The sequence below is a fragment of the Xenopus laevis genome, chromosome 8S (genome assembly GCF_017654675.1).
Source record: "Xenopus laevis strain J_2021 chromosome 8S, Xenopus_laevis_v10.1, whole genome shotgun sequence".
Classification (NCBI taxonomy): Eukaryota; Metazoa; Chordata; class Amphibia; order Anura; family Pipidae; genus Xenopus; species Xenopus laevis.
Window position 1 is genome coordinate 84,750,826 of NC_054386.1, and position 25,727 is coordinate 84,776,552.

Genomic DNA, 25,727 nt, shown 5'->3' on the forward strand with positions numbered 1-25,727 from the left:
GTGGACACAGGGTTGCCAGGTTGGCAAATTGGGCTACTAATTTAAAGCCCAGGCGGGTTTTGAAAGTACAGACTAAACAAGGTACAGATTTGGGCTACTTTTGGGATCTTTGGGTTGACCTGGTTTGCACCTACACACCAATATTACAACTAAAAAAATACACTTGCTGGTTCAGGCATATCTCCCAACATTTTGGAAGTAAAAAGAGGGACAACATTTTTTTTCGCACGTAGCGCTGCGGACCACGCCCCTTTCTGTGGCCACACCGCCCTAATTACCATGTTCATTTTACATAATTTGCCAGGTTATGAAAGTTTGAAAATATTTTTTCCTCATCTAAACTGTTTTTTTTGTGTCTCAAAATTGTTACAAAGTATCTTATTTGCACTTTTTAGCTGTTCTGGGCTCTCTGCTAAAAGCCAATTAAGTTAGAAACTTTGTTTCTTTTTCTGGCTGTTCAGTGCAGAGAAAATAGGGACTTTCCAGTACAAATGAGGGACTGCGAGTTGAGCTGTCAAAAGAGGGACTGTCCCTCTGAAAAAGGGACAGTTGGGAGGTATGAGAAATTTTATATTGTAGAGTGAATTATTTTCAGTGCAATTTCGAAATAAAAACTACAGCATAAAAATCATGGCAGAATCCCTGTAAGAAAAGATAAATGGATTACGGCTGATAAATATTATATGACAGGAGTGGCCCTTATAAAGATGAATGTACAGTAATTTTATTTTAAAACCTGCTCACAACCCCCCTCTGGTGGTCAGTTGCGGGCGTCGCGTTTCTCCGCTCTTGTCACATGATTCTTGCGCACGTGTAGATGACACAAAGCCTTATGGAGAGGGAGTGGGTGTCTCAGACTGTTGTGGTACAGAAGGAAGGGATCTCGCTGGCTCTATTGAACTTCTCTGGGGCTCAACTCGCACCTCACAATGGTATAGAGAACGCGCTCTAGAAGAGGACGAGCCCAACGTGTCTACAGGAAGGGGCTCGACTTTGCTTTGCCTGAAACTCCCGTTTATAGGAACATTCCTTTCCCCAGACTGGACAGGGAGGGCAGACAGAGAGGCTTGTGGGTGTTGTGGAGAAAGTCAGCTGCTACGGATCAGTAATAATGGCCTGAGAAGAGCCGAGCTGTTAGTGGCTGCCGGGTGAGTATCTCAGTACAACCATCTTTATGACTGGCACAATGTGGGGTCTGGGCTCAGCAGCTACAGAACTTCACACTGGACTTCTCCTCATTAGTCCCTATTCTTTGTTGTATATACGTGTCATTCGGGGTGTTACATGGTGTATATGTAAATGTACTCGCTGTGTAGCAATATACACCATGAGGGTCAGGGCAGATTCGGGGAGATTAGTCACCCGACGACAAATCTCCTCTTCTTCAAGGCGACTAATCTCACCGAACTGCCTCTCCTGTCTGTCGGCTAGAATTTAAATCGCTGGCTGGATGGCACTCGATTTGTTTTCTGAAGTCGCCGGAAGTTTCCTCGTGAGGCGACTTCGGAAGACAAGGTGCTCTGAGTGCCATCCCGCCGGCGATTTAAAATTCTAGGCGACAGGAGGCAGTTTGCGGAGATCTCCTCTTCTTCGGGGCGACTGCCTCCCACCGGCTACAATGTGCGGGGTGGCACTCAGAGCACCTCAGGGCGTTCACAATAAGTTTTTCTTTATTTTTCCTGCTAAGACCTGTGAGTGTGACTTCTTTCAACACATAAATATATATACTTAAGCGTCCACACTCTGTCCTCGTTACTGTTCGGGATGCATGATCAATCTCCAGCATACACTTAATCTTTGGAATAATTTATTCCTGGATCAGCACTTCCATTTTTCGTGATTTAGTGTTCTTTTATTTATAACTAAAATATCTAAAATACCAATTCGGGAGCAGTCTATGCGCTATGGCTATGAGTATGTGTGTTTTCACACAAAACGCGTTAGGAAGATTGTCCAGTGAATAAAGATGTTTGTTCCGTTGAGTGCGTGCTGCAAGGGAATCATGTTGTTTTATTTATACACACATATATGGAACACTATAATATGTGTGTATAAATAAAAGAACACTAAATCACGAAAAATGGGAGTGCTGATGCAGTAATAAATAATTTCAAAGATTGTGTGTGTATATATATATATATAAGTTTTTCTGCGGACCAGAAAAAAATGGTGTAAAATCAGGGAAATGTATTATGCATAATATATAGATCGGACCACAAAACAACAATATATATATATATATATATATATATATATATATATATATGCAAATAACTGCACTCACAGGTCTTTCATAATAGTGAAAAAAAAAAGGTTTATTTAACGTTTTGGCCCCTGTTTGCAGGCCTTCTTCAGGTTTCAGGTTTGATTCCTGAAGAAGGCCCTGCAAATAGGGGCCGAAACGTTGAATAAACCTTTTTATTTTCACTATTATGAAAGACCTGTAAGTGCGGTTATTTGCCTATTATACATATGTGTTTGAAACCAGCACCCAGGCACTTGATTTTTGATGTTCGTTGTGCACCAGTTTGGGACAATAATTTCAGAAAAGGTGACAACCTTACACCCTTAAATGTTGGACATACTGCTAGTTGTAGCTATAGAGCGCTGGAGGGCTGCAGATTTCCTACAACAAAAGAAAAAACATGCGACTGCTTCACAATCATTCTCTTCTTTTTACGCGGTTCCTGTTTTTCATTTTCTCACTTTGCTTCTCCACAGGAGAAAATTCTGTTGGTTCCCCCTCTCTTTGCTGTAAGTCTGGTAAAAGAAGACAACTCTGGAAATATTCTGGGGAATCCCTGAGTGCAGTGATTGAGCTATGTCTGTTAATTGTTACTCTGATCTGCAGTAGGAGTTGAATAATGGGGTTAGGACGTGTGCTACGTGCAGAGGACTTGATTAAACGGAGATGGATAGAGGGCATCAGCAGGGGAAGTGTATAAGGATTGAAGTTCACACTGCTAACCTGCCAGAGGCTGTGCCTAGTGTTCAGCGTGTTGGGATGGGGGTGGAAAGATTCCCACAATATCCCATGAAAGCATCTCGCACAACGTCGGATGTCCAGTCCTCTACAAACTCGTTAGATGGGGTTCTTCAATGCCACAATCACCTAGCTGCTGTGCAGATTATAGAAAATGGTGAGGGCCCCTCTGCTGAACAGGAAGAGCAACTAGCATTACTAGCTTGCCCAGTGGCTGCACTTAGGGCCGGAGGTTTGGCCAGTGGAGAGATGCAGCTGGTGAGAGCTGGAAAGAGTGGGGCTATAGTCAACAGAGAGAGGGCATTCACCCGAGAAGTCGATAGTAGTAACCCCTGCCAAGAAATTGGAATGCCAATTAATGGAAGGACAGATGGCTTTGCCACTAAAAGAAAATGGACGGAAAATGGACTTACGGAGATTGGTGTTAGGGGTATTGCCTCCGAGAGTGGTCCCTCAGTATTCCCTCCCATGGAGGGTAAGAGACGCAAGACAGAGGTACACGAGGATGCCCATATTCACCATGAACCCAATTCCACAAGGGAAGGGCAACTTGCACCACGGCCTGTGGGGATCAAAAGTTCAGTAGTGTCTCCCCAACAAATGTCATTGGATTACATTGTTCCCTGCATGACATACTATGGTATCTGTGTCAAGGATCACTTTTTAGGAGAGGCACTAGGTTCCAGGGTCCTGGAAGAAGTACAGATGCTTAATAGAAGTGGAAAATTTCGGGACGGCCAGCTTGTCAGTCAGAGGACCATACCATCCAAAAACATCCGCGGAGACCAAATTGCCTGGGTGGAAGGGAAGGAGCCTGGCTGTGAGAACATTGGAGCATTGATGTCCAAAATAGATGAGGTCATTATGTACTGCAGTGGTAAAATGGAGAATTATGTCATCAACGGGAGAACTAAGGTAGGTGAAATGCTTATTAAGGTTTCATGTAGATGTGCAATTTTTATTTACTCCTGTCCTCCTGCAAGTGGATGAAAGAAATCTGTACCTACTTGTCATGAAAAGTGGCTCCCTGTATGTCGAAAACACTTGGCAGCGTGGCCATATAAGGTACATTGATACAGTTAACGATTCCCACTAAATTAGTGAATTACCAGAGTCACTGTACCTGCTGTGTCATCTGATATGTACCTAAGTGTACTGTTGCCCTGCACTGGTAAAACTGGTGTGTTTGTTTCAGAAACGCAACTATACAAGCTGCTGTGTAGCCATGGGGGCAGCCACTCAAGTGCAGGACACACAGTAGATAACAGATAAGTACTACTATAGTTTATATAAACAAGCTGCAGTGTAGCCATGGGGACAGCCATTCAAGCACAGGATACACAGTAGTTAACAGATAAGCACTACTATAATTTATATAAACAAGCTGCTGCGTAGCCATGGGGGCTGCCATTCAAGCACAGGATACACAGTAGATAACAGATAAGTAATACCATAGTTTATATAAACAAGCTGCTGCGTAGCCATGGGGGCAGCCATTCAAGCAAAGGATACACAGTAGATAACAGATAAGTACTACTATAGTTTATATAAACAAGCTGCTGTGTAGCCATGGGGGCAGCCATTCAAGCACAGGATACACAGTAGATAACAGATACAGTAAGTTCGGAAGAATCTCATTGTATACTACAGTGTTTCTGTTATCTGCTGTGTAACCTGTGCTTTTTTCTTTTTCCCAGCTTTGAATGGCTGCCCCCATGGCTACACAGCAGCTTGTTTATATAAGCTATAGTAGTACTTATATGTTATCTGCTGTGTAACCTGTGCTTTTTTTCTTTTTCCAGCTTTGAATGGCTACACAGCAGCTTGTTTATATAAACTATAGTAGTACTTATCTGTTATCTACTGTGTATCCTGTGCTTGAATGGCTGCCCCATAGCTACACAGCAGCTTGTTTATATAAACTATAGTAGTACTTATCTGTTATCTACTGTGTATCCTGTGCTTGAATGGCTGCCCCCATGACTACACAGTAGCTTGTTTATATAAACTATAGTAGTACTTATCTGTTATCTACTGTGTATCCTGTGCTTGAATGGCTGCCCCCATGACTACACAGCAGCTTGTTTATATAAACTATAGTAGTACTAAGCTGTTATCTGCTGTGTAACCTGTGCTTGAATGGCTACACAGCAGCTTGTTTATATAAACTATAGTAGTACTTATCTGTTATCTGCTGTGTATCCTGTGCTTGAATGGCTGCCCCCATGACTACACAGCAGCTTGTTTATATAAACTATAGTAGTACTAAGCTGTTATCTGCTGTGTAACCTGTGCTTGAATGGCTACACAGCAGCTTGTTTATATAAACTATAGTAGTACTTATCTGTTATCTGCTGTGTAACCTGTGCTTTTTTTCCCTTTTCCAGCTTTGAATGGCTACACAGCAGCTTGTTTATATAAACTTTAGTAGTGTTTCTGAAGGAAATTTACCAGTTGTACCAGCACAGCACAACAATACATTATAATTCCATTACTTTAGAACACTTTAAATTTTTGTGTTTCTGATCCTTGAGTATAGTTCTTGAAGGGGACAACGAACCGACTGCTACTGGAACCTTTGGATTCTAGCTGTCCAACAATGCCTCGTATTCCGGATCAGGGGAACTTGCACAAAGAAACACCAACGAGTGGATCAGAATAACAAGTTCCGTTTATTGAAGGTCAAACATAGGCTTATATAGGTTATAAGTAAAGACGTCCCAATTATAGTGACGTATCAGCATAGTTATTAGCATAGTATATGTCTGTAATAGGTATATCCTTCAGGATGGGCAAAATAGAAAAAAGAGACAAATATGTGCATGCGCGTTAGCTAAGATATTTTGTCTGAGGCAAGCTGATAATATTGTTTATAGTACATGATGATACTTATGCAAGGTTGTCTAAGAAGAGACAGTACAGGGTCGTACAGAAAAACTAGTACAGAGGCCTACAAGGGTCGGCACGTAGGCATGTTAACCCTTCAGTTCTCAAGATAGCTTCTACTTTCTATCTAATTGGAACGAATGGTCAATGTATTATTTTACTGGGTGGTTAACCTCTCTTAGAAACATGTAGTAGTAATGTAATGCTTCTGGAAGTAAGAACTTACATTCTTTATGGCAATATTAGGTAGTGCCACAGGTTTCTTCCTTTTGATTACATTGCGGAACTTTGGTGCATTTTTGGCTACAGTTGTAGGCCTTGCCTACATGTGTCATGTTGCATTGCATCACATGGGACATTTTGTGACTCACTGTTTGGATTGCTGATACATAGTGGGTCAGTCGAAACACCCACGTGCTATAGACCTTAGTGAAAGACCGGTATTAGGCATTTGGAAACAGAAGTATTTTTCTCTAGGGATCGATTTAAAATTCAATATATTTTGCTCTTGATTGGTGAGATTTGCCTTCAGCATAACTGGATGCAATAGAAGCCGTGTGTTGCACAATTCTCCCTGCTTCAAAATATTACTTTAAAATATTGTAACCTTTATCACAGCGCTAGCACTGCAAATGATCCCCTGTCCCACTACACTAACAGTATTATATAATCTCATGCTTACTAGAACTCTCCTAAAGGTGCCAAATGAGAAGTCACACTGTGTGACGGTCATACGATTCGTTTTAAATGTTTGTATCAAATCAGAGGCTTAAAGAACGATATAGTAAGCCATGTACCTAGAATGATGAGAATGCTATGGAGAACTAATAGCATAGTAATAGGCACGTCCATCAAGTTCAACCTTTTGACTCTTTTTTTTAACCTGCCTTACTGCCAGTTGATCCAGAGGAAGGCAAAAAACCCCATCTGCAGCCTTTCCAATTTGCCTCAGAGGGGGAAAATCGGACTAGTCCATACCTCCCAACTGTCCCTTTTTCGGAGGGACAGTCCCTCTTTTGACAGCTCAACCAGCAGTCCCTCATTTGTACTGGAAAGTCCGTCTTTTCTCTGCACTGAACAGCCAGAAAAAGAAACAAAGTTTCTCACTTAATTGGCTTTTAGCAGAGAGCCCAGAACAGCTAACAGGTGCAAATAAGATACTTTGTAACAATTTTGAGACACAAAAACACAGAAATATTTTCAAACTTTCATAACCTGCCAAATTTTGTAAAAGAACATGGTAATTAGGGGGTGTGGCCACAGAAATGGGTGTGGTCAAAAAAATTGCTGCTCTACGTGCGGAAAAAATTTTTTTGTCCCTCTTTTTACTTCCAAAATGTTGGGAGGTATGCTAGTCCCTGGATCAACTTGTACTATGAGCTATCTTCCATAACCCTGTATTCCCTCACTTGCTAAAAAGCCTTCTTAAAGGACCAGTAACATCAAAAAACTATTTAATATAATGTGTTACTATACATCGAAAAAAAAAAAAAACCCAACAAGAAAAATTCTATTTTAAAATTGCAAAGTCATTATTAAGAAATAGCTTACCGAACTCAGGCGATCCATCGTGCGGCACTCGATTTCTCCTCCCTGCCTTCCTTATGGGAGATAGCCAGGGAGGAGAAATCTAGTGCCGCACGATGGGTCGTCAACGCGCGTCGCCTTTTAGGTAAGTGGAGTTTCGGTAAGTTATTTCTTAATAAAGGGCTTGTGATTTTAAAGTTTAATTTGTCTTGTTTTTTTTTTCTATGTATACTAACAAATTTTTAAAAAATTGTTTTTGATGTTACTGGTCCTTTAAAGCTATCTAACGTATCGGCCTGTACGATTCAGGGAGAGAATGCCACATCTTCACAGCTCTCACTATAAAAAAATCGTTTCTGAAGTATCCTGTGTGCTATTTTAACCCTGTGTATTTTTATTTTGGGCTGAATTTGTGTCCACAATGCAAGACTATTTCTTAAGTACAGTTGTACTTTTAAAAACTTTTTGTTCTATGTATTTTTTGTTCTACTTTATGTATAGTTTATATTTTTGACTGGTACAATCTTGAGTGTTTGCAGTAATATGAGCGTTTAAGGGATCCCAATGTGTTGTTAATATTATTATTAATACAGGTATGGGATCCATTATCCGGAAAACCGTTATCCAGAAAGTTTCAGAATTGAAGAAAGGACATCTCCCATAGACTCCATTATAATCAAATAATCCGGATTTTTAAAAACAATTCCCTTTTCTCTGTAATAATATGACAGTACATTGTACTTGATCCCAACTAAGATATAATGAATCCTTATTGTAAGCAAAACCAGCCAATTGGGTTTATTTAATGTTTACATGATTTTCTAGTAGTCTCAAGGTATGAAGATCCAAATTACGGAAAACCCCATTATCCAGAAAGCCCCATGTCCCGAGCATTCTGGGTAATAGGTCCCATACCTGTAATAATAATTACTATTGCTTCTATATGTTGTTCAGTTTTTTATCTGTACGTTTTACATTTTTCTAACACTAGAACAAATGACCACCATGCACTGTGTTTTACAGTACTGTTCTTCTCATAATTTTTCTCCTATGCCAAATTTCAGTAGGGCCAGTGTGGCTTAACTACACAACAAAAAACAAGAAAACAAACATTAACAGGTGCTGTGTATGGCCTGGCTGTAGTTCATCTGCAAGCAGTAGTTCTGTGCCATTATTTGCTTGGTAAACACTACTGCAGGAGAGAAGCGATGCATCAGGTCCCAGGCTGAACATTATTGTTGGCCTCTGTTTACTTGGCAAGACTTCCAATAAATGATGTTGCAATCTGTTAATCTTCAGGGGCATTGGCACACAGGGTGCTTTGATGTGGAAAATTGCATTCCCCTGGAGACATAGTGCCAAAAAAACCCTTTACATAGCTGGATAATGGAATCACCGTGTCATAAGCCTTCCAGTCACATAACTGCTTCCTTTCCTTTTCATTTTTTCCTGATTATGTTATTGAGGGGCTCATGATAGAGTCCTGCGGTGGGTTGGGTTCCCATGGGTTACCCACTAAAAAAAAGTGGGTACCCTGCGGGATGAGGGTAGGATTTTCGGGAGTGGGAATAGATGCGGGTTAACGGTCTCATCTAAATTTTTTTTTTTTGAAACACTTTATTTTCAGTATTTTGAACAACAAATATCAGTAAGCATCCGTGACAGCATTTCACATAGATAAAATGACAATCCAGAAAAGTCACACGAAATAGGCATGAGAGTACTGCACACATTGCAGATTTATCTATGTTGGAAATTGCATACATACTGATATAACAGAAAGAGAGAGACAAAAAAGAAAAAGCAGAAAAAAAGACAAAAGTAAAAACGAAAACAAAAGCAAAACCATAAGAGCAGGCAGAGGACATTATTCCAGTATCATATTTAAAAGGAAGGGCAGGTGGGGAACGGCCGGACAATTACAAAACGTGTCAATCTACAGGGAAGCAGGCGACCCAAGAGCTCCATGTCTCGGTATAGATGGGCATCGAAATATTGCTAAGTGCTGAGAGATATTCCATACGCTTTATTTCCACAATCTTATTCTGTAACTCCTCTATAGTGGGTTTGTTGGGTTGTTTCCATTTCTGGCAGAGCAATCTCCTAGCTGCAGACAGAATGTGATTCATCAACCGCCTAACTGGCTTAACAAAGGTAGAATCGGGTTTCCCCAACAGAAATGTCCAAGGATCCTTTTCAACAGTCACCTGAAGGACTGTATTGAGAAGCTCCCTCACCTCCTCCCAATAGGGGGTAATTACGGGGCAATCCCAAAGTAAGTGTGGCAGAGAACCTAATTGCCCACAATTCCGCCAGCATCTATCCGAAGTAGTGGGATAAATTTTATGGAGCCTCTCCGGAGTATAATACCACTTAAACAGAATTTTATATATGTTTTCCTTGTATTGAACACAAATAGAAGACTTTTTCGCATTGTCCCAAATAGCTTCCCACGTGGTGAGACTCACATCAGCAGGGAACACATGTTCCCAGTATGTCATGTAATCATGTTTGGGGAAGTCTGTCGTAGGGAGACTTAACAACAACCCATAAATACTAGAAATAGCTTTCTTTTGTCCCGGACCGTTCCGACAGATTTGCTCAAACGGTGTCAAACCCCCTGCAGAGAACATTTTCATTTGAGACCTCAAGTAATGGGAAACCTGTAAGTATTGGTAAAGTGGGATAGTTATGCCATCCGCTTTAGTTTGTAAAGTCACTAGGTCAAGGGGTCTGTGCTTGGCAACATCCCAGATACGTTGTAAATGAAAAATTTTTGGATGGCCCCAAATATCCTTAAAATCTGAGTTCAGGCCGGGCACAAATCCCGGGTTCCCAAGTACACTATGCAGTGGGGAGGACACAGATTGCAAAGCATGTTGTGTTTGGGCCACTTTCCATATTTTTCTCGTGAAATCGATTGTGTGTAGTGTGCGCGACACTCTATGAAGTGTCTGGTTGGAACCCCATATAAGGTTAGTTAAATGAAGGGGATGCACCGCTAAGCCTTCTAATTCCGTCCATTTGTTTGGAGGTTTCAAAGCCGTCCAATGAACTACCTGCCTAAGTTGACAAGCCCTGTAGTAATTCCTAACATCCGGGACTGAGAGACCCCCCTGTGTTGTATGCTTCAATAACACCCCCTTAGCTATGCGAGGCTTACGAGAGGCCCAAATAAATTTAGTGAACATAGATTGGATACGGTTCAACACCGCAGTGGGTACTGGAATGGGAAGTGTCTCAAATAAATATAACAATCGCGGCATCACATTCATCTTTATCGTGGCCAGCCGTCCAAACCAAGACAACGTACCCTGGTTCCATTTGTCAAGATCGTGTCTGAGGTGTTGCAATAAAGGGGGAAAGTTGCTCGCATACAGACCCTCATATGTTGTAGTAATATTGATGCCCAAGTATTTAATAGAGTCTAGCTTCCAAGAATAATTAAAATTTAATTGGAGTGTTTTTAACATAAGGGGAGGGAAATGGAGCGGAAGAGCTTCCGTTTTATGTGAATTTATCTGATATCCAGAGAGAATACCATATTCCTGAAGTGTTTTATGAAGATTTGGGAGGGACGTATAGGGCTGTGTCACCGTTAAAAGGACATCATCCGCGAATAGGGACAGTTTGTATGTTTTTTGGTGAAATTGAATTCCCCTAATATCAGGATTAGACCTTATGGCCAAAGCCAAGGGCTCTATGCACAAGGCATAGAGAAGGGGTGAAAGAGGACAACCCTGTCGGGTCCCATTGGTAATCTGAAATTCCCTAGATAAGGAGCCATTCACTTTCACCGCAGCTGTGGGAACACTATATAAGGCCTCGACCGCCCTGAGGAAACTCCCCCCAAAGCCCATAAATTCCAAAAGAGAAATTATGTAATTCCAATCAAGACGGTCGAAGGCCTTTTCGGCATCAAGACTTAGAAGTAGGGTTGGTTGGGGTGCAGTATTAACAATATCTATGAGATCAATAGTCCGTCTGGTATTATCTCCCGCCTGTCGTGCCAGTATGAAGCCCACCTGATCATCATCTATAAGTAGGGGCATAAGGGGGGCCAATCGATTGGCCAGTATTTTCTCATCTAAATTTTTAATGTTATATTGTCTATATTTTACTCCTTTAAAAATTTTACAAAACTTTTGATGATGTCACTTCCGGTTTGTCACGTCCTGTCGGCGGGTTGCGGATAAGGCAGTTGCGGGTCGCTGTCGGGTAGCATATCAATGTGGGCAAATATGCGGGTTGCGGTTCAGGTCGCGGGTTGGGGTCGGGTCCAGGTCTCGTAAATTGGTTCCGCGCAGGACTCTAGCTCATGATTTCTCAAAGTGCCCTGTGTGCCATTGACCTAAGGTATATAAAATAAACGTTATATAAAAATGTGTCCCAGTGCTGCAAACATGTTTGTGGCAAAGTATCCCTTTTCTGTTAAAACTCCCAAACACGGTTGCCCTTTTATTGGCCACCGCTGGGAGCACCGGACTATAGCTGGGAAGGGTGGGAGCTACAACCATGTTTGGGAGTTTTAGCCTTGAAAGCAGCAAGTAAGTTGTAGGTAAATCGTTGTAAAAAGGTAAAGGTAAAAAGTTGTATAATGAAGCAATAGAATTCTTAATGAATCAGATGAAAATTGAGTGTAGGACTGGCCAGATATGGGATGACTTTGACGTAGTTGGCCAGCTTAAATATATTGCAATATATGGACAAACAATCCCTGTTTTGTTTAAAGGGTAAGGCATTTTTCAGTAGCAGTATGCACAAAATGTCTCTGTCTTAAATATATTGATAATGGGTTGAGTGCAGAGAACCTCTTGTATTTGTCTATATGTATTCTGTGGTCACAGCCTCATTGCACCCCCGCCTAATGGTTTTTAAAAATTAGTGGAGAGCACAACTTTCCCTTGTTTGTTATAGATCAAGCATTACATGGACCTGTGGACTACAGTGATAAGCTGTGCTTGTTTTGTGCCCCACCTGCCTGCCTTCCATTCCTTGAATCTTGTTTGTCCAAAAAAACATTTCATGTTGCTTGGGATTTTATCTTTCCCCATTTATACAAAAACATTTGCAAATAAGGGCTGTTTCAGTGAAGTTAAACTGAACAGCAACATATTTTACAGTATATACTGAGATACTCTGCAAGTTTCAGGGAGTCATTTATTACATTTAACAACTAAGCAACATGTATAAGGATATTTCTGACAAATTATTGAGGGTTGTAACAGAATTTTGCTACATTGCCATAGAGAATATAAACTGCCAGACAGTAATTACATTTCAAAATAAAAGGGGTTGTTCACCTTTAAATTAAATTTTAGTATGATGTAGAGAGTGATTTTCTGAGACAATTTGCAATTGGTTTTCATTATTTATTTATAGTGGTTTTTGTGATATTTAGCTTTTTATTCAGCAGCTCTCCAGTTTGTAATTTCAGCAATCTGGTTGTTAGGGTCCAAATGAATTTAGCAACCATGCACTGATTTGAATAAGAGACTGGAATATGAATAGGAGAGGCCTGAATAGAAAGATCAGTAATAAAAAGTAACAACAACAATTGTGTAGCCTTACAGATCATTTGTTTTTAGAAGGGGTCAGTGACCCCCATTTGAAAGCTGTAAAGAGTCAGAAGAAAAAGTCAAATAATTCAAAAACTATAAAAAAGAAAAAATGAAGGCCAATTAAAAAGTTGCTGAGAATTAGCCATTCTATAACAAACTAACGGGGGAATGTAATAAAAATCGCTAACGGAAAAACTATTCGCAATGTGAAAAGTTTTGCCTTTGCACGAACAAATTTTGCTTTGTGCGAATTTAATATAGCTTTTGCGAGCCCGGAAACTGTTTAGCGACCACTTCCGACAGTGAAAGACTGTTTGCGAATTTTATAGTTTGCGCCAATGCGCAGTCAATGTAATAAAACTTCTTAATGAAAAAGTTATGTTTGCTCCAAAAGATTACGACACCTTCAAGCACTTCTTATGAGTGCGCAATTAAAATTCGCAATGCGCAATTAAAATTCGCAATGCAATAACAGTTTAAGGAACAATATTACATTGCGAGATGTTGATTTTTAGTCTTATTGGTGCAAATTGTTTTGCTCTTTGCGACTTTTATTACATTCCCCTGTAAAAGTTAACTTGAAGGTGAACCACCCCTTCAAGAGAATTTCCAAACAGGATAACCGGGCAATCTCCAGTTAGATATTAATTAGGCAGGTTGCCATTTTGGCATAATGTATGGGCCAGTGAGCTGCCAACATGTCTGCTGTGGCCAAATCATCAGCCAGGGTCAGAACATATTTAGCCATCATGTTTCCTTCCTTATGAGTTAGTTGTAGGTGCGTTTGTGAAAGAGGAAACTGATACTTCCACTGTGGCTGGGCTGGGGACTAATGTGAATGATTTCTGTGAAGCAGTTTCCTATTGTGAAAGGATAATAACAATAATAATAATCATGTGTGAGTTTGTTTATAGTCGGCTAACTCTGGCTGAACTGTACCTTAACGGGGATAATTTTGGTTACTCTGGCAGTGAAGCCTTGCTTCACTCCACTGGTTAAAGGAAAACTATACCCCGCAAAATGAATACTTAAGCAACAGTTTATATCATATTAAGTGGCATATTAAAGAATCTTACCAAACTGGAATATATATTTAAGTAAATATTACCCTTTTACATCTCTTGTCTTGAACCACCATTTCGTGATGGTCTGTGTGCTGCCTCAGAGATCACCTGACCAGAAATACTACATCTTTTGCTTCCACACTTCTTTCTGTTAGTTAAAGACAGAACTCTTTGTTAATTGGCTCATGTGACCTAACATGTTTGGTTGGTTTGTGTACACCGTGAATCCTACGATCCCAGGGGGCGGCCCTTATTTTTTAAAATGGCAATTTTCAATTTATGATTACCCAATGGCACATAACGCTAACAAAGTATATTATTGTGAAAATGGTTTATTTACATGAAGCAGGGTTTTACAATATCTTTATATAGAGACCTACATTGTTCGGGGGGTATAGTTTTCCTTTAACTCTGTTATGGAATCTCGAACAAGCATAGATTATCTGGGAAACCATGACAAAAATTCATAAAATTTGCTTCCTTTCTTCACTTGTCTTCCTGACTGAAGGAGCATTTACTCTTGTTCTGCTTGAAGCGGAGATCAACCTATATTCTAATTTAATTTCAGTTTTCAGTGTGGAATTCATTTTTGTGACAAAATCCACCCTGTCTGTACACTAACAGGCCTGTCAATGCATAGTAATATGAGGTGGAAGGAAGTAGAAATTTGGCAGCTAAAGGCTATTAGATATTTGGTATTTTAGCAGTTTTTTAAAATTCTATTTTACAATACATACAAGAAAAAGTGAAAGGTTTACAGTAATAGTCGTTTTTCCACGGTATAACAGTTGGTACACATTGCTTTAAAAAACATAACGTAACGTTGTCAATATAGCAAATATTATATACGCAATGTGGAAAATAAGGGATGCCAGTATGAATAAAAGGGAAAGAAAGAAAAGATGAGGAAAAAAAAATAGAATCTAACAAAAACAAATACCATAATAATTAAACGAAGATAAAAGCACGCTTTTAAGGCTTGACTATTCTTAAAAGAAAGAGGGTGCCAATTGTGTATTAAACCTTTAAATAGGGAGCTGTGATCTAAATAAGCCTACTCACATTCGGTAGGAGCGGTAATCAGCGTTTGTATGCATTGCCTTCTTAGGGCAGACACGCTCAGATTCGGGCAGATCAGTCGCCCGGCGACAAATCTCTTCTTAATCGAGGCGACTAAACTCCCCCCGAACTGCTTCCCCTGCCTTCCTGTCAGCTAGAATGTAAATAGCCAGTGGGAACTCCTTTGATATATAATAGAATCTTTTATTCACATTAATAAAAAAAAAAACCAACGCGTTTCATATATATGTCCCCTTTATATATGATCGGTATCATTCTTTATAGTAACTAGTACAAACCCATTAAAACAAAAGTTTTGCAGAGTTTAGAGGCACCCTCTTTCTTTTAGGAATTGTCAAGCCTTAAAAACGCGCTTTTAGCTTTGTTTAATTATCCTTTTTTAAATGTGGACAAGTGGGTCCTGGAGTTTCTATAAGCGATGCCACTCAGAAACCTTCGTCACCAAGCGCGGAGTCCACCTCAATTGCATTGACTGATACATTCAAATACCATAATAATGTTTGTATCCGCGGGGGTATCTGCAGCCTATGTTAAGGTACACTTATACTTATACATAAACAAGGGCCAGTTTTAAATCTTTATCACTTTCAGCAGTGGTCTTTTTAATAGTGGCACAGTATAACATAAATGTTAATTGTACTTGCATGTAAAAAGCTAGTATCGGTCAGTCACTTGCTCTGTCACTTTTGTATGTAACTAGGCCTCCTACAGTGATTCTTTGCACAAGCCCAACTGCCAGCGTGTACAGACAGCTGCTGGTGAGTCTAGAGGTCAGGGGTTTGAGTCCTGCCCTCTAGTGTCCTGTGATTATGTGAAATCATATATGCAACTGCAATTAATCGGGTGTGATCTACAAAGTGTCATTTCTGACAAGAGATTAAGGGGCACATTTACTAAGCTCGAGTGAAGGGTTCGAAGTAAAAAAACGTAGAATTTCAAAGTTTTTTTTGGGGTACTTCGACCATCGAATAGGCCACTTCGACCTTCGACTACAACTTTGAATCGAAACGATTCGAACTAAAAATCGTTCGACTATTCGAACATTCGATAGTCGAAGTACTGTCTCTTTAAAAAAAAAACTTTGACTACCTACTTCGCCACTTAAAACCTACCGAGCACCAATGTTAGCCTATGGGGACCTTCCCCATAAGCTTTCTAAGCAATTTCTGATCGAAGGAAAATCGTTCGATCGATGGATTAAAATCCTTTGAATCGTTCGATGGTATTTTCGTTATAGTATTTGCTGTAAATCCTTCGACTTCGAATATCGAAGTCGAAGGATTTTACTTCGATGGTTGAATATCGAAGGTTAATTAACCCTCATTATTCGACTCTAAATGGGCCTCTAACTCTTCCAGTGCTTGGCAGTATGAGGTTTTTTTTTTCAGTTAAAACTTTTGTTTACTCTTCCTCTTGCACAAAAAAATATGATCATCTCCATGCAGACAGAGGTTGTGAGGGGGTATCAAGCCTTGGAGTCTTCACAATGGGCCATTGCAGAGAAGCAGTTGTAGGGGCGAGAGTGTGGCAAAACTCAGTAACAACACATATGTTCTCTATGTTCACTATACACACATGTTCTTTGTGTTCACTATACACACATGTTCTTTGTGTTCACTATACATTCATGTTCTTTGTGTTCACTATACACACATGTTCTCTGTGTTCATTAAATACACATGTTCGTGGTGTTCACTATACACACGTGTTCTCTGTGTTCACTATACACACGTGTTCTCTGTGTTCACTATACACACGTGTACTCTGTGTTCACTATACACATGTGTTCTTTGTGTTCACTATACACAAGTGTTCTCTGTGTAAACTATACACACGTGTTCTCTGTGTTAACTATACACATGTGTTTTCTGTGTAAACTATATACACGTGTTCTCTGTGTAAACTATACTCACGTGTTCTCTGTGTTCACTATACACACGTGTTCTCTGTTCACTATACACACATGTTCTCTGTGTTCACTATACAAGGGCCTGTAGCAGTTGTGGCAACCACATCTAAGAGGTGACTCTGTGACTCTCCCATAGCTCAAACTGTTTGGTGATAAGGAAACCATATTGCCTGTTTTCTTTTCTGTTTTTCAACTGCAACTTGTCAACAACCAGACTTTATGGGGTACTGGATGTTTTGGCATAGCCATATTTGAAGTGATATCTTATCTGGGCCCCTACATGACAAAAGACCAATTCATGTATTGGCTACACCCATAGATATAACAAAATGCTAAGGGGGCATGTTTTACGAGTAAACTTCGGGCGCCGCGAGTGCATTGCAGCAGCCAAAAGACAGGGGGAAGGCAGTTTGGGAAGATTGTGGCCCTGAAAAAGAGGTGATTAGTCGCCAGGCGGCGAAATATCCCCGAATCTACCCGTGCGCTAAAGCCCTAACAATGGAGAGATTTCTGGAGATGTTGCCCATAGCAACCAATCAGATCTTTGCTTTTGTTTTCTAACTTGTAGATGAGTGCACTTGTAGGTGTTTTCTATCTTTAAGTCATAAAACTTATACAACACCACAAAAAAAAAGAGGCAATATAATTCCTCCTTTTCTTTTTATTCAGCAATTTCAGCTGCATCCGGGAATAGAATTGGTTGTTGAATTTTACCAGGTCGCAAGGAAAATTTTACCCCGTCTAAAAATAGCCCCCAATTGCTCAGGCAGGTAGAGTTTGTCCTCCCTCTGTGGCCATTTTAAGAGTGACTGGCTGGAACGCTGTGGCCTTGCCCCCTGGTGATTTATCAGCAGGATATTGTGAAGTTTCCTAAAGCTCTGACGCACATGGGGCCGGAGCTGGGAAAGATAAGATCAACTTCACTGAATACGTATGCAGACTATCCATACACTGAGACTTTACATGCTTTACTGTAAAGCTGTACTGTGCAGTTCTACAGCAATAACAGAAACCCTGTACCCTGTAGTGAAAATTAGAATTACTATATTAATCAACATGCTGTTCTGTAAGATATCAAGAGTATAGGCTTTTATACAGTTAGCCTACCACATTCCTATTGTGATGAAGCAGGCAGAAAGCTGGGTATCTACATGACGATAATGAGCATGTTGTATATATGTAGGTGTGAGTATGCTTAGGAATGACTATGAAGATTTTCATTCATCCAGGTCATGGTATGTGAAAAATGTTGGCAAGCACTCTCTACACCACTCGTAAGGATAAAACGTTGAAGTTTATTTCAGCAGGTTAAAATTAGGGATGCACCGAATCCAGGATTTGGTTCGGGATTCGGCCAGTATTCGGCCAAATCCTTCTGCCTGGCCAAACCAAATCTGAATCCTAATTTGCATATGCAAATTAGGGGCGGGGAGGAAAATTGTGTGACTTTTTGTCACAAAACAAGGAAGTCAAATTTTTTCCCCCTTCCCACCCCTAATTTGCATATGCTAATTAGGATTTGGTTCAGTATTCTGCCAAATCTTTCGTGAAGGATTCGGGGATTCGGCCGAATCCAAAATAGTGGATTCGTGCATCACTAGTTAAAATCATCAGGATACTGATGATTTTAAACTGCTGAAATAAACTTCAACGTTTTATCCTTACGAGTGGTGTACGGAGTGCTTGCCGACATTTTTCACTTCAAGGATTTTCCCTCAAGCTAAGGGTTTGGGGCGATGCACCCGGACCACTGGTTCAACTCGGTGAGTGCGTTTCTTTCCTCCTGATCTGTGACTAATGTGTTAAAGTTCGCAAACCCAGAAATGCAGGACCTGGGGTATTTATACCCACGTCACCATGAAGGCAGGGTGAGCGATAATATAATAATATATAAAATACACAAAAGCCATGAATATCTTGTGAATTATATCCTTATAAACGGTGAGTTCTGATGTCATCAGTTATAAACGGTGAGTTCTGATGTAATTTCTGTCACATGACTCACTGAAACTTGTGTATTATAATAAATAAAGTACCCCAGTTGTAAAATATGAAGATATTAGAAGTTACCTTGGCGTTCCATCGGCCTCGTGTTTTTAGATGGTCATGAAACTCCTCTGTAACTTCTAATATCCTTATAATTTACAAGAGGGGGTAATTTATTCAACACACACACACACCACACCACACCACACACCACCCCACCCCCTTAAGAAGATTTTTTTTTTGCTGCTACCCATAAATACTACAAGACTACTTCAGCATTTAGAATTAATTTGAATTTCATTTGAGCTGAGGGATATCCAACTATATTGTACAGGTCATGGTATATATAGTATAGGTAATTTTAAAACAACTGGACTTGCTGAGTAATCATTGAAGACGTTTCACTACTAATCCGAGCAGCTTCTTCGTTGAAAATCAACTCTGTCCAAGCAAAGTATTATAATAACCTCTCGTATCATGCACTGCCTATATCACAGTAGGACCCCTAATCCCCTATTTGCCTATATCTTGGTCAGGACCCCTCTGTACAGTATCCGTATAATCTGTTTTTAAATGCACTGAGACACGCACACCGAGATCACTTCAGTGTTATAAAATGAATTATATATTAAATTGGTGGTTCGCCTTCAAATTAACGTTTACTATTTTATAGAATGCCCAATTCTAAGCAACTTTTCAATAGGTCTTCTTTCTTTATTTTTTTATAGTTTTTTTTTAGTTATTTGCCTTTTTCTTTGAATTCTTCTCAGCTTTCAAACCAGGGTCACTGACCCCATCTAAAAACAAATGCTCTGTAAAGCTATAACTTTATTGTTATTGCTACTTTTGATTACTCATCTTTCTGTCAAGTCCCTCTCCTATTCATATTCCAGTCTCTTATTCTAATCAGTGCATGGTTGCTAGACTAATTTGGACCCTAGCAACTCAACTGCTGAAACTGCAAACTGGAGAGCTGCTGAATAAAAAGCTAAATAACAAATAATAAAAAATGAAAACCAATTGCAAATTGTCTCAGAATATCACTCTCCTCTCTGTCTACATCATACTAAAAGTTTATTTGAAGGTGAACAACCCCTTTAACATGAACAAACGTTGTCATGGTCCAGTAACCAAGAGAAACTGGTCGTCAGTTTGCTATTATTAGTTTAACTGCATTATACCAGTATGAGGTGACTCCTAAAAAGCATCAGATCTGCTTTCTCTTTTATTGTTACTGCAGTACTGGTACAGCTTGAGTGATAATTTGTTAATGCTCACGTTGTTTACTAAAAAAGCCTCACTGATGTGTATACATGGTGTTTAGTTTAATAACGGCAGCATTATATTGTAAAAAAGGTGGAAAATGTTGAGTTTTTTTGTATGCTGCCAATAATTATAGTGATTATATTACATTGAACAAACTGCACTTAATGGAATTTAATATCTTGTACATTCAGGCAATGGTGGCTTGTTATCCTGGAAATGGGATGGGATATGTCCGACATGTGGATAATCCGAACAGAGATGGTCGCTGCTTAACCTGTATCTATTACCTTAATCAGAACTGGGATACCAAGGTAGGACTGACTAACTGTCAACAAATGGGGGTCACTAGCCCCATCTAAAAAACAAATGCTTTGTAAGGCTACATGTTAATGGCTATTGGTACTTTTTATTAAGCATATTTCCATTCAGCCCCTCTCCTATTCATATTCCAGTCTCTTATTCAAATCAGTGCATGGTTGCTAGAGTAATTTGGGCCATAGCAACCAGATGAAATGCTGCTGAATACCAACCTAAAAAACTCAAAGACCACAAATGATAAAAAAATGAAAACCAATTGCAGATTGTCTCAGAATATCCCTCTCCGCATCATACTCAAAGTTAATTTAAAGATGAACAATCCCTTTAAATGGTGTATTGAAGATAAACTAAAAAGGAATAATTATGAGCTATAAATACATTTGTCCGTTCTTTTGTTTAAAGGATTCATTTTACTAATGAGTTAAATGTTACTTCCTTCTACTAGCCATGGAAGATACCAGTCACATTATATCCTTGTGTTGCTTTCAGGTCCAAGGTGGGCTGCTGCAGATTTTCCCCGAGGGCCGTTCAGTGGTTGCCAAAATTGAGCCATTATTTGATCGGTTATTAATCTTCTGGTCAGACCGGCGCAATCCTCATGAAGTTAAACCAGCCTTTGCCATGCGGTGAGGATGGGGGGTGTGTCTGTGTATTCTTCTGCTGTGTATGTTTTCTGATTGTAAGCATGTAGTATGTTTCTGTGCGGGGTGTTATAGAATATAGAATGTATATAAAATGTAAAAGTGCATGATGTACATTTGTTGTGTGTTGTTTTGTATTTATATGTGGATGTACTTATGGCAGATGTGTGTGTATGTATGTATATATATATATATATATATGTGTGTGTTTGAAATTTAATCTTTTTGCAATTTAAAGACCCATGAGTGCGTTTTTTTTGATGTTTTATACTATGATTTAATATTCCAGCTGTGTGTATATATATATATATATATATATATATATATATATATATATATATATATATATATATATATATACATATATATATATATATATATATATATGTATATATATATATGTGTGTATATATATATGTATTAGTGGATTCGGTGCATCCCTAATATATATATATATATATATATATATATATATATATATATATATATATATATATATATATATATATATATAAATATCCATAGGTGACGGCACTCCAAAAATAGTCAGGATACACAGGTCATCTAGTCATAATCGAGGTTTATTGGTGGACCAACGTTTCGATTCCGTATTGGAATCTTCGTCAGGGTGAGAACGTTGGTCACCCTGACGAAGATTCCAATACGAAATCGAAACGTTGGTCCACCAATAAACCTCGATTATGACTAGATGACCTGTGTATCCTGACTATTTTTGGAGTGCCGTCACCTATGGGATATTTGTATAATTTTACAGACTGGCACCCAGCATTTGGATGTTTGCTTATGGTGTGCGTTCCACGCTCGCTTGGACTATATATATATATATATATATATATATATATATATATATATATATATATATATATATATATATATATATATAAATAAATATACATATACACATACATATATATATATATACACACACACACACACACACAAATATGTTTATTTATTTAGCAGAAGCTGCTGTTAATCACTTGTCTCCTTTCCATGCAGTTACGCCATCACTGTCTGGTATTTCGATGCAAAGGAGCGAGCAGAGGCCAAAAATAAATACAGGCTAGGTAAGTGTTTTGTCAAGAATTTGAATTAATATCATTAGTATCAGAGCTCCCAGGCCCCAAGCTCTGTCATTCTGTTTTGGATATAAAGCATTTTATTAAATTATTCATATATAAAAGCTTATAAGAGTTATACAAAGTACTGGATTGAATAAAGGATTTCACAAGATAATACAATTGAATTATATTAAAGATCACTTTATAACGGTGTGTGATCAGATTTTCTGCCACTTTGGACTTATTTTAAAGGAGAAGGAAAGGTTGAAATTAAGTAAGCTTTATCAGAAAGGTCCATATAAATACATCAGTAAACCCTGCAAAGTAATGCTGCTCTGAGTCCTCTGTCAAAAGAAACACCACATTTCTTTCCTTCTATTGTTTACACATGGGCTTCTGTATCAGACTTCCTGCCTTCAGCATAAACCTCCAGGGCTAGGGTTTGAGCATGCTCAGTTTGCTCCTCTCCCTCCTCCCCTCCCTGCTGTAATCTGAGCTCAGAGCTATGAGCAATCAGGAAGAAACTCCGGCAGGAAGTGATATCACACCAAGCTAATATGGCAGCTGCTGTCCTAAACAAACAGAGACAGTGTCTAGAGCTGTTTATTCAGGTATGGTAAGGCATTCTAAATAATAAAAATGGCATTCTAGCTTGCACTATTGTGACTAATCTATTGGCAATAAACTGCCTTTGTAGCTTTCCTTCTCCCTTAAGAATGTATTGCGGTATCTATAACCTGCTGCACATGTTTTATAAACTGAACACAGATAGGTACTGCTAGGCTCAAATACAGAAAGGAGGCTCAATACCCCATTACTCTGTTAATCTACTATAATTATGTTTTATATTCTCGCCCCAATTGCAGCTGCCGGACAGAAAGGCATTCACGTCCCAGTATCCTGCCCTGGTACTATGTAACAGGGATTGATTAACTTGCTGCTGTTGGAGTTACTACCGAAGTTTCAGCTGCTATTTCCCCTGGATAAAGAGACGTCACAGAGGGTGGAATCCTCCAGCTGATCTGTTCTAAATTTAAATCATTGTATTTTGCAAAATGACAAGTAATATGAAGGCAGTTTCAATGAGGCAGCGCAGAGGCATGGTGGGTTATAAGTACTAGGCATTCACTTGGTTCCTAGAGATGTGCAGAGGGTTACAGGCCATGGGTAAATATTTTTTATCTTATCAAGTACAATACCTGTACATGGGTTATTTTTGTCTTTTCAGCTGTTTTGTCTCCTGACCTGCCTGTTCTTAGACATCAAAATTCTGTATTACTCGGGGGAAAATTCACTAACCTCCGAAAATTCGCCAGCGACGGCTTCGCTCACAGCGCAACACTTCGCCAGGCGAAAATTCGCCAAGACAACGCTAATTCACTAAAATGCAAAGTTGCGTCCAGGGCGCCGAACAATGGCGAAGTTTAATTCGGCAAGCAAAGCGAAGTTGCGCTAGCTTTGGCTAATTTGAATACGGCGGGAAGTTAAATTACAATGGACGTATATGTTACAGCAAATACATTACACTACACAAGCCCAGGGAACCTTAATAAAAGAAAATAGAGTTGTTATATTGCCCTACACATGAGCCCAGTGTATAGTTTATGTGCCAAATGTTAGGAAATGTAGGGCGGGAGCTGGGTACCCAAAAAAAAATTTTACGATCTTTTGCAGCCTATCACCCTGAAAAACGTAAAACTCGCCAGCGTTTTTTGGGAGTTAGAAAAATTTACAAATTTTTTTTGAGGAACTCTATTCTACTCTGTTGCACTTCGCCTGGTCTGAGGTGGCGAAGGCAAGTCTGGCGCAAGAGCTAACGTTCTTTAAAATCTGCATCTTAGTGAATTTGCTTAGTTACGTCCATTCGCCAGAGCGAAAATTCACCTGGCGTTAGAGTGCGAAGTCTATCTCCTTCACTAGCGAATTTACACCAGCACCCGTTAGTAAATCGGCGAAGTCCAGAAATGACGTCACTTCACCCTTTAGTAAATTTTCCCCTTAGTGAATTAGCATAGTTACGTTAGTTCGCCGGAGTGCAACTTCGTCTGGCATTAGGGTGCAAAGTACCACTAGAGACTATCTCCTTCGCTAGTGAAGTTACGCGTTAGTAAATCGAAGTTCCAAAATGACATCACGCTGCGAATTTTTGCCAGCGTTAGTCACTTCGCCCTTTAGTAAATTTCCCCCTTGGTGTGATTTGTAAGTGGTTGGGATGAACAAAAATCACCAAGGTGCAGGTATTTATTTATTCCTCAAGAAGTCACCTGACCAATAACTGTGCTATAACTGAGGTTTTTGGTCTTCAACACCTGAAAAGTTATTTTTTAGGTTACCTTTCCTTTTAAAGTGCACTTTTTGAACGAGTCTGAAATCCATAAAAATCATCATCATCATTTATTTATATAGCGCTGTCAAGATAAAAATAATTATATGGTCCTCAGTCTGCTCAAGGGCTTTGTAGACTTCTGCATGGCATCATTTGAACATGTAGTATGAGAAATAACCAGCTCTACTACATCGTCTAGATGAAGAACAGCCACTCAAAGAGTAGTCTCCCCAAAGAAACGTGTAAAATCAGGTAGTCATATATTTAGGTACACATGGAGGTAGCCTCCATGTGTATCTAAATACAGTTGGGTCTGAAGCTGAAGGCTCAGGGTTGTGCAACTGGGCCTCTTTCAGTATGTGCTGAATTATGTGAACTACTTATGGACTTCCTTAGATTCTTCATTATTGTCAAACAGCTCTACTACATGTTGAACAGCACTGCTATACAGATGGGTTTGTTGGAGAGAAGGGTAAAGAAGTTGTCAGTACAGGCTACCTCTAGCCACTTCTGTGCACCAGCAGCGCCTCTCAAATGTGAGAAATCCACTGAGGGTAGGGGAGGTTTGTCTCCTATCTACTGGATGAATGTCAGATCTTTTTTATGTGAAAGAAAGATAAATAAAGATTTCTATTGTAACAGCTGCAATAAAAATACCTCATTATGATGAGCGCATTTTGATTCTCTGAGTTTCCAGGGCCAGAATTAGAGATTCAATGATGCTGAGACAAACAAAACTAATAAGATACACCAAAATATACACCAAGGTGTAGCTATAAGACACAGCCTATTTATTGTAAGGTTCCCAGCACAATATTAAAGTTCATCATAAAAAGAGATAAAGATAAGAGTAATAATACCAGATATAATGAAACATATCTGCATAGGTAAAGCGAAAAGATTTGCACCAAGGATGTATGTTTTTTTTTTTTTCAACCACAACCACTTGGTCTGAAAATCAGTGGTGTAACTATAAAAGAAACAGACCCTGCAACTGCTGGGGCGCCCAGGAACTATAGGGGGCCAAGTGGCACTGTGACTTACAAGCAGCAGCAAAATATGTTTATGGAAAATGTCTTTTTCCCAAATCAAGATCCC

The 25,727-nt window shown here is 39.4% G+C and overlaps 1 protein-coding gene across 1 annotated transcript; it reads left to right on the forward strand.

The window, feature by feature from the left end:
- Positions 1-804: 804 nt before the first annotated feature.
- egln2.S (egl-9 family hypoxia-inducible factor 2 S homeolog) lies at positions 805-23,708 on the forward strand. The gene is made up of 6 exons (XM_041575310.1): positions 805-1,148; positions 2,722-3,898; positions 20,454-20,573; positions 21,070-21,206; positions 22,242-22,309; positions 23,170-23,708. Exons 2-6 carry the CDS (start codon positions 2,912-2,914, stop codon positions 23,220-23,222), a joined length of 1,365 nt encoding a protein of 454 aa, XP_041431244.1. The 5' UTR covers positions 805-1,148; positions 2,722-2,911; the 3' UTR covers positions 23,223-23,708.
- Positions 23,709-25,727: the final 2,019 nt, after the last annotated feature.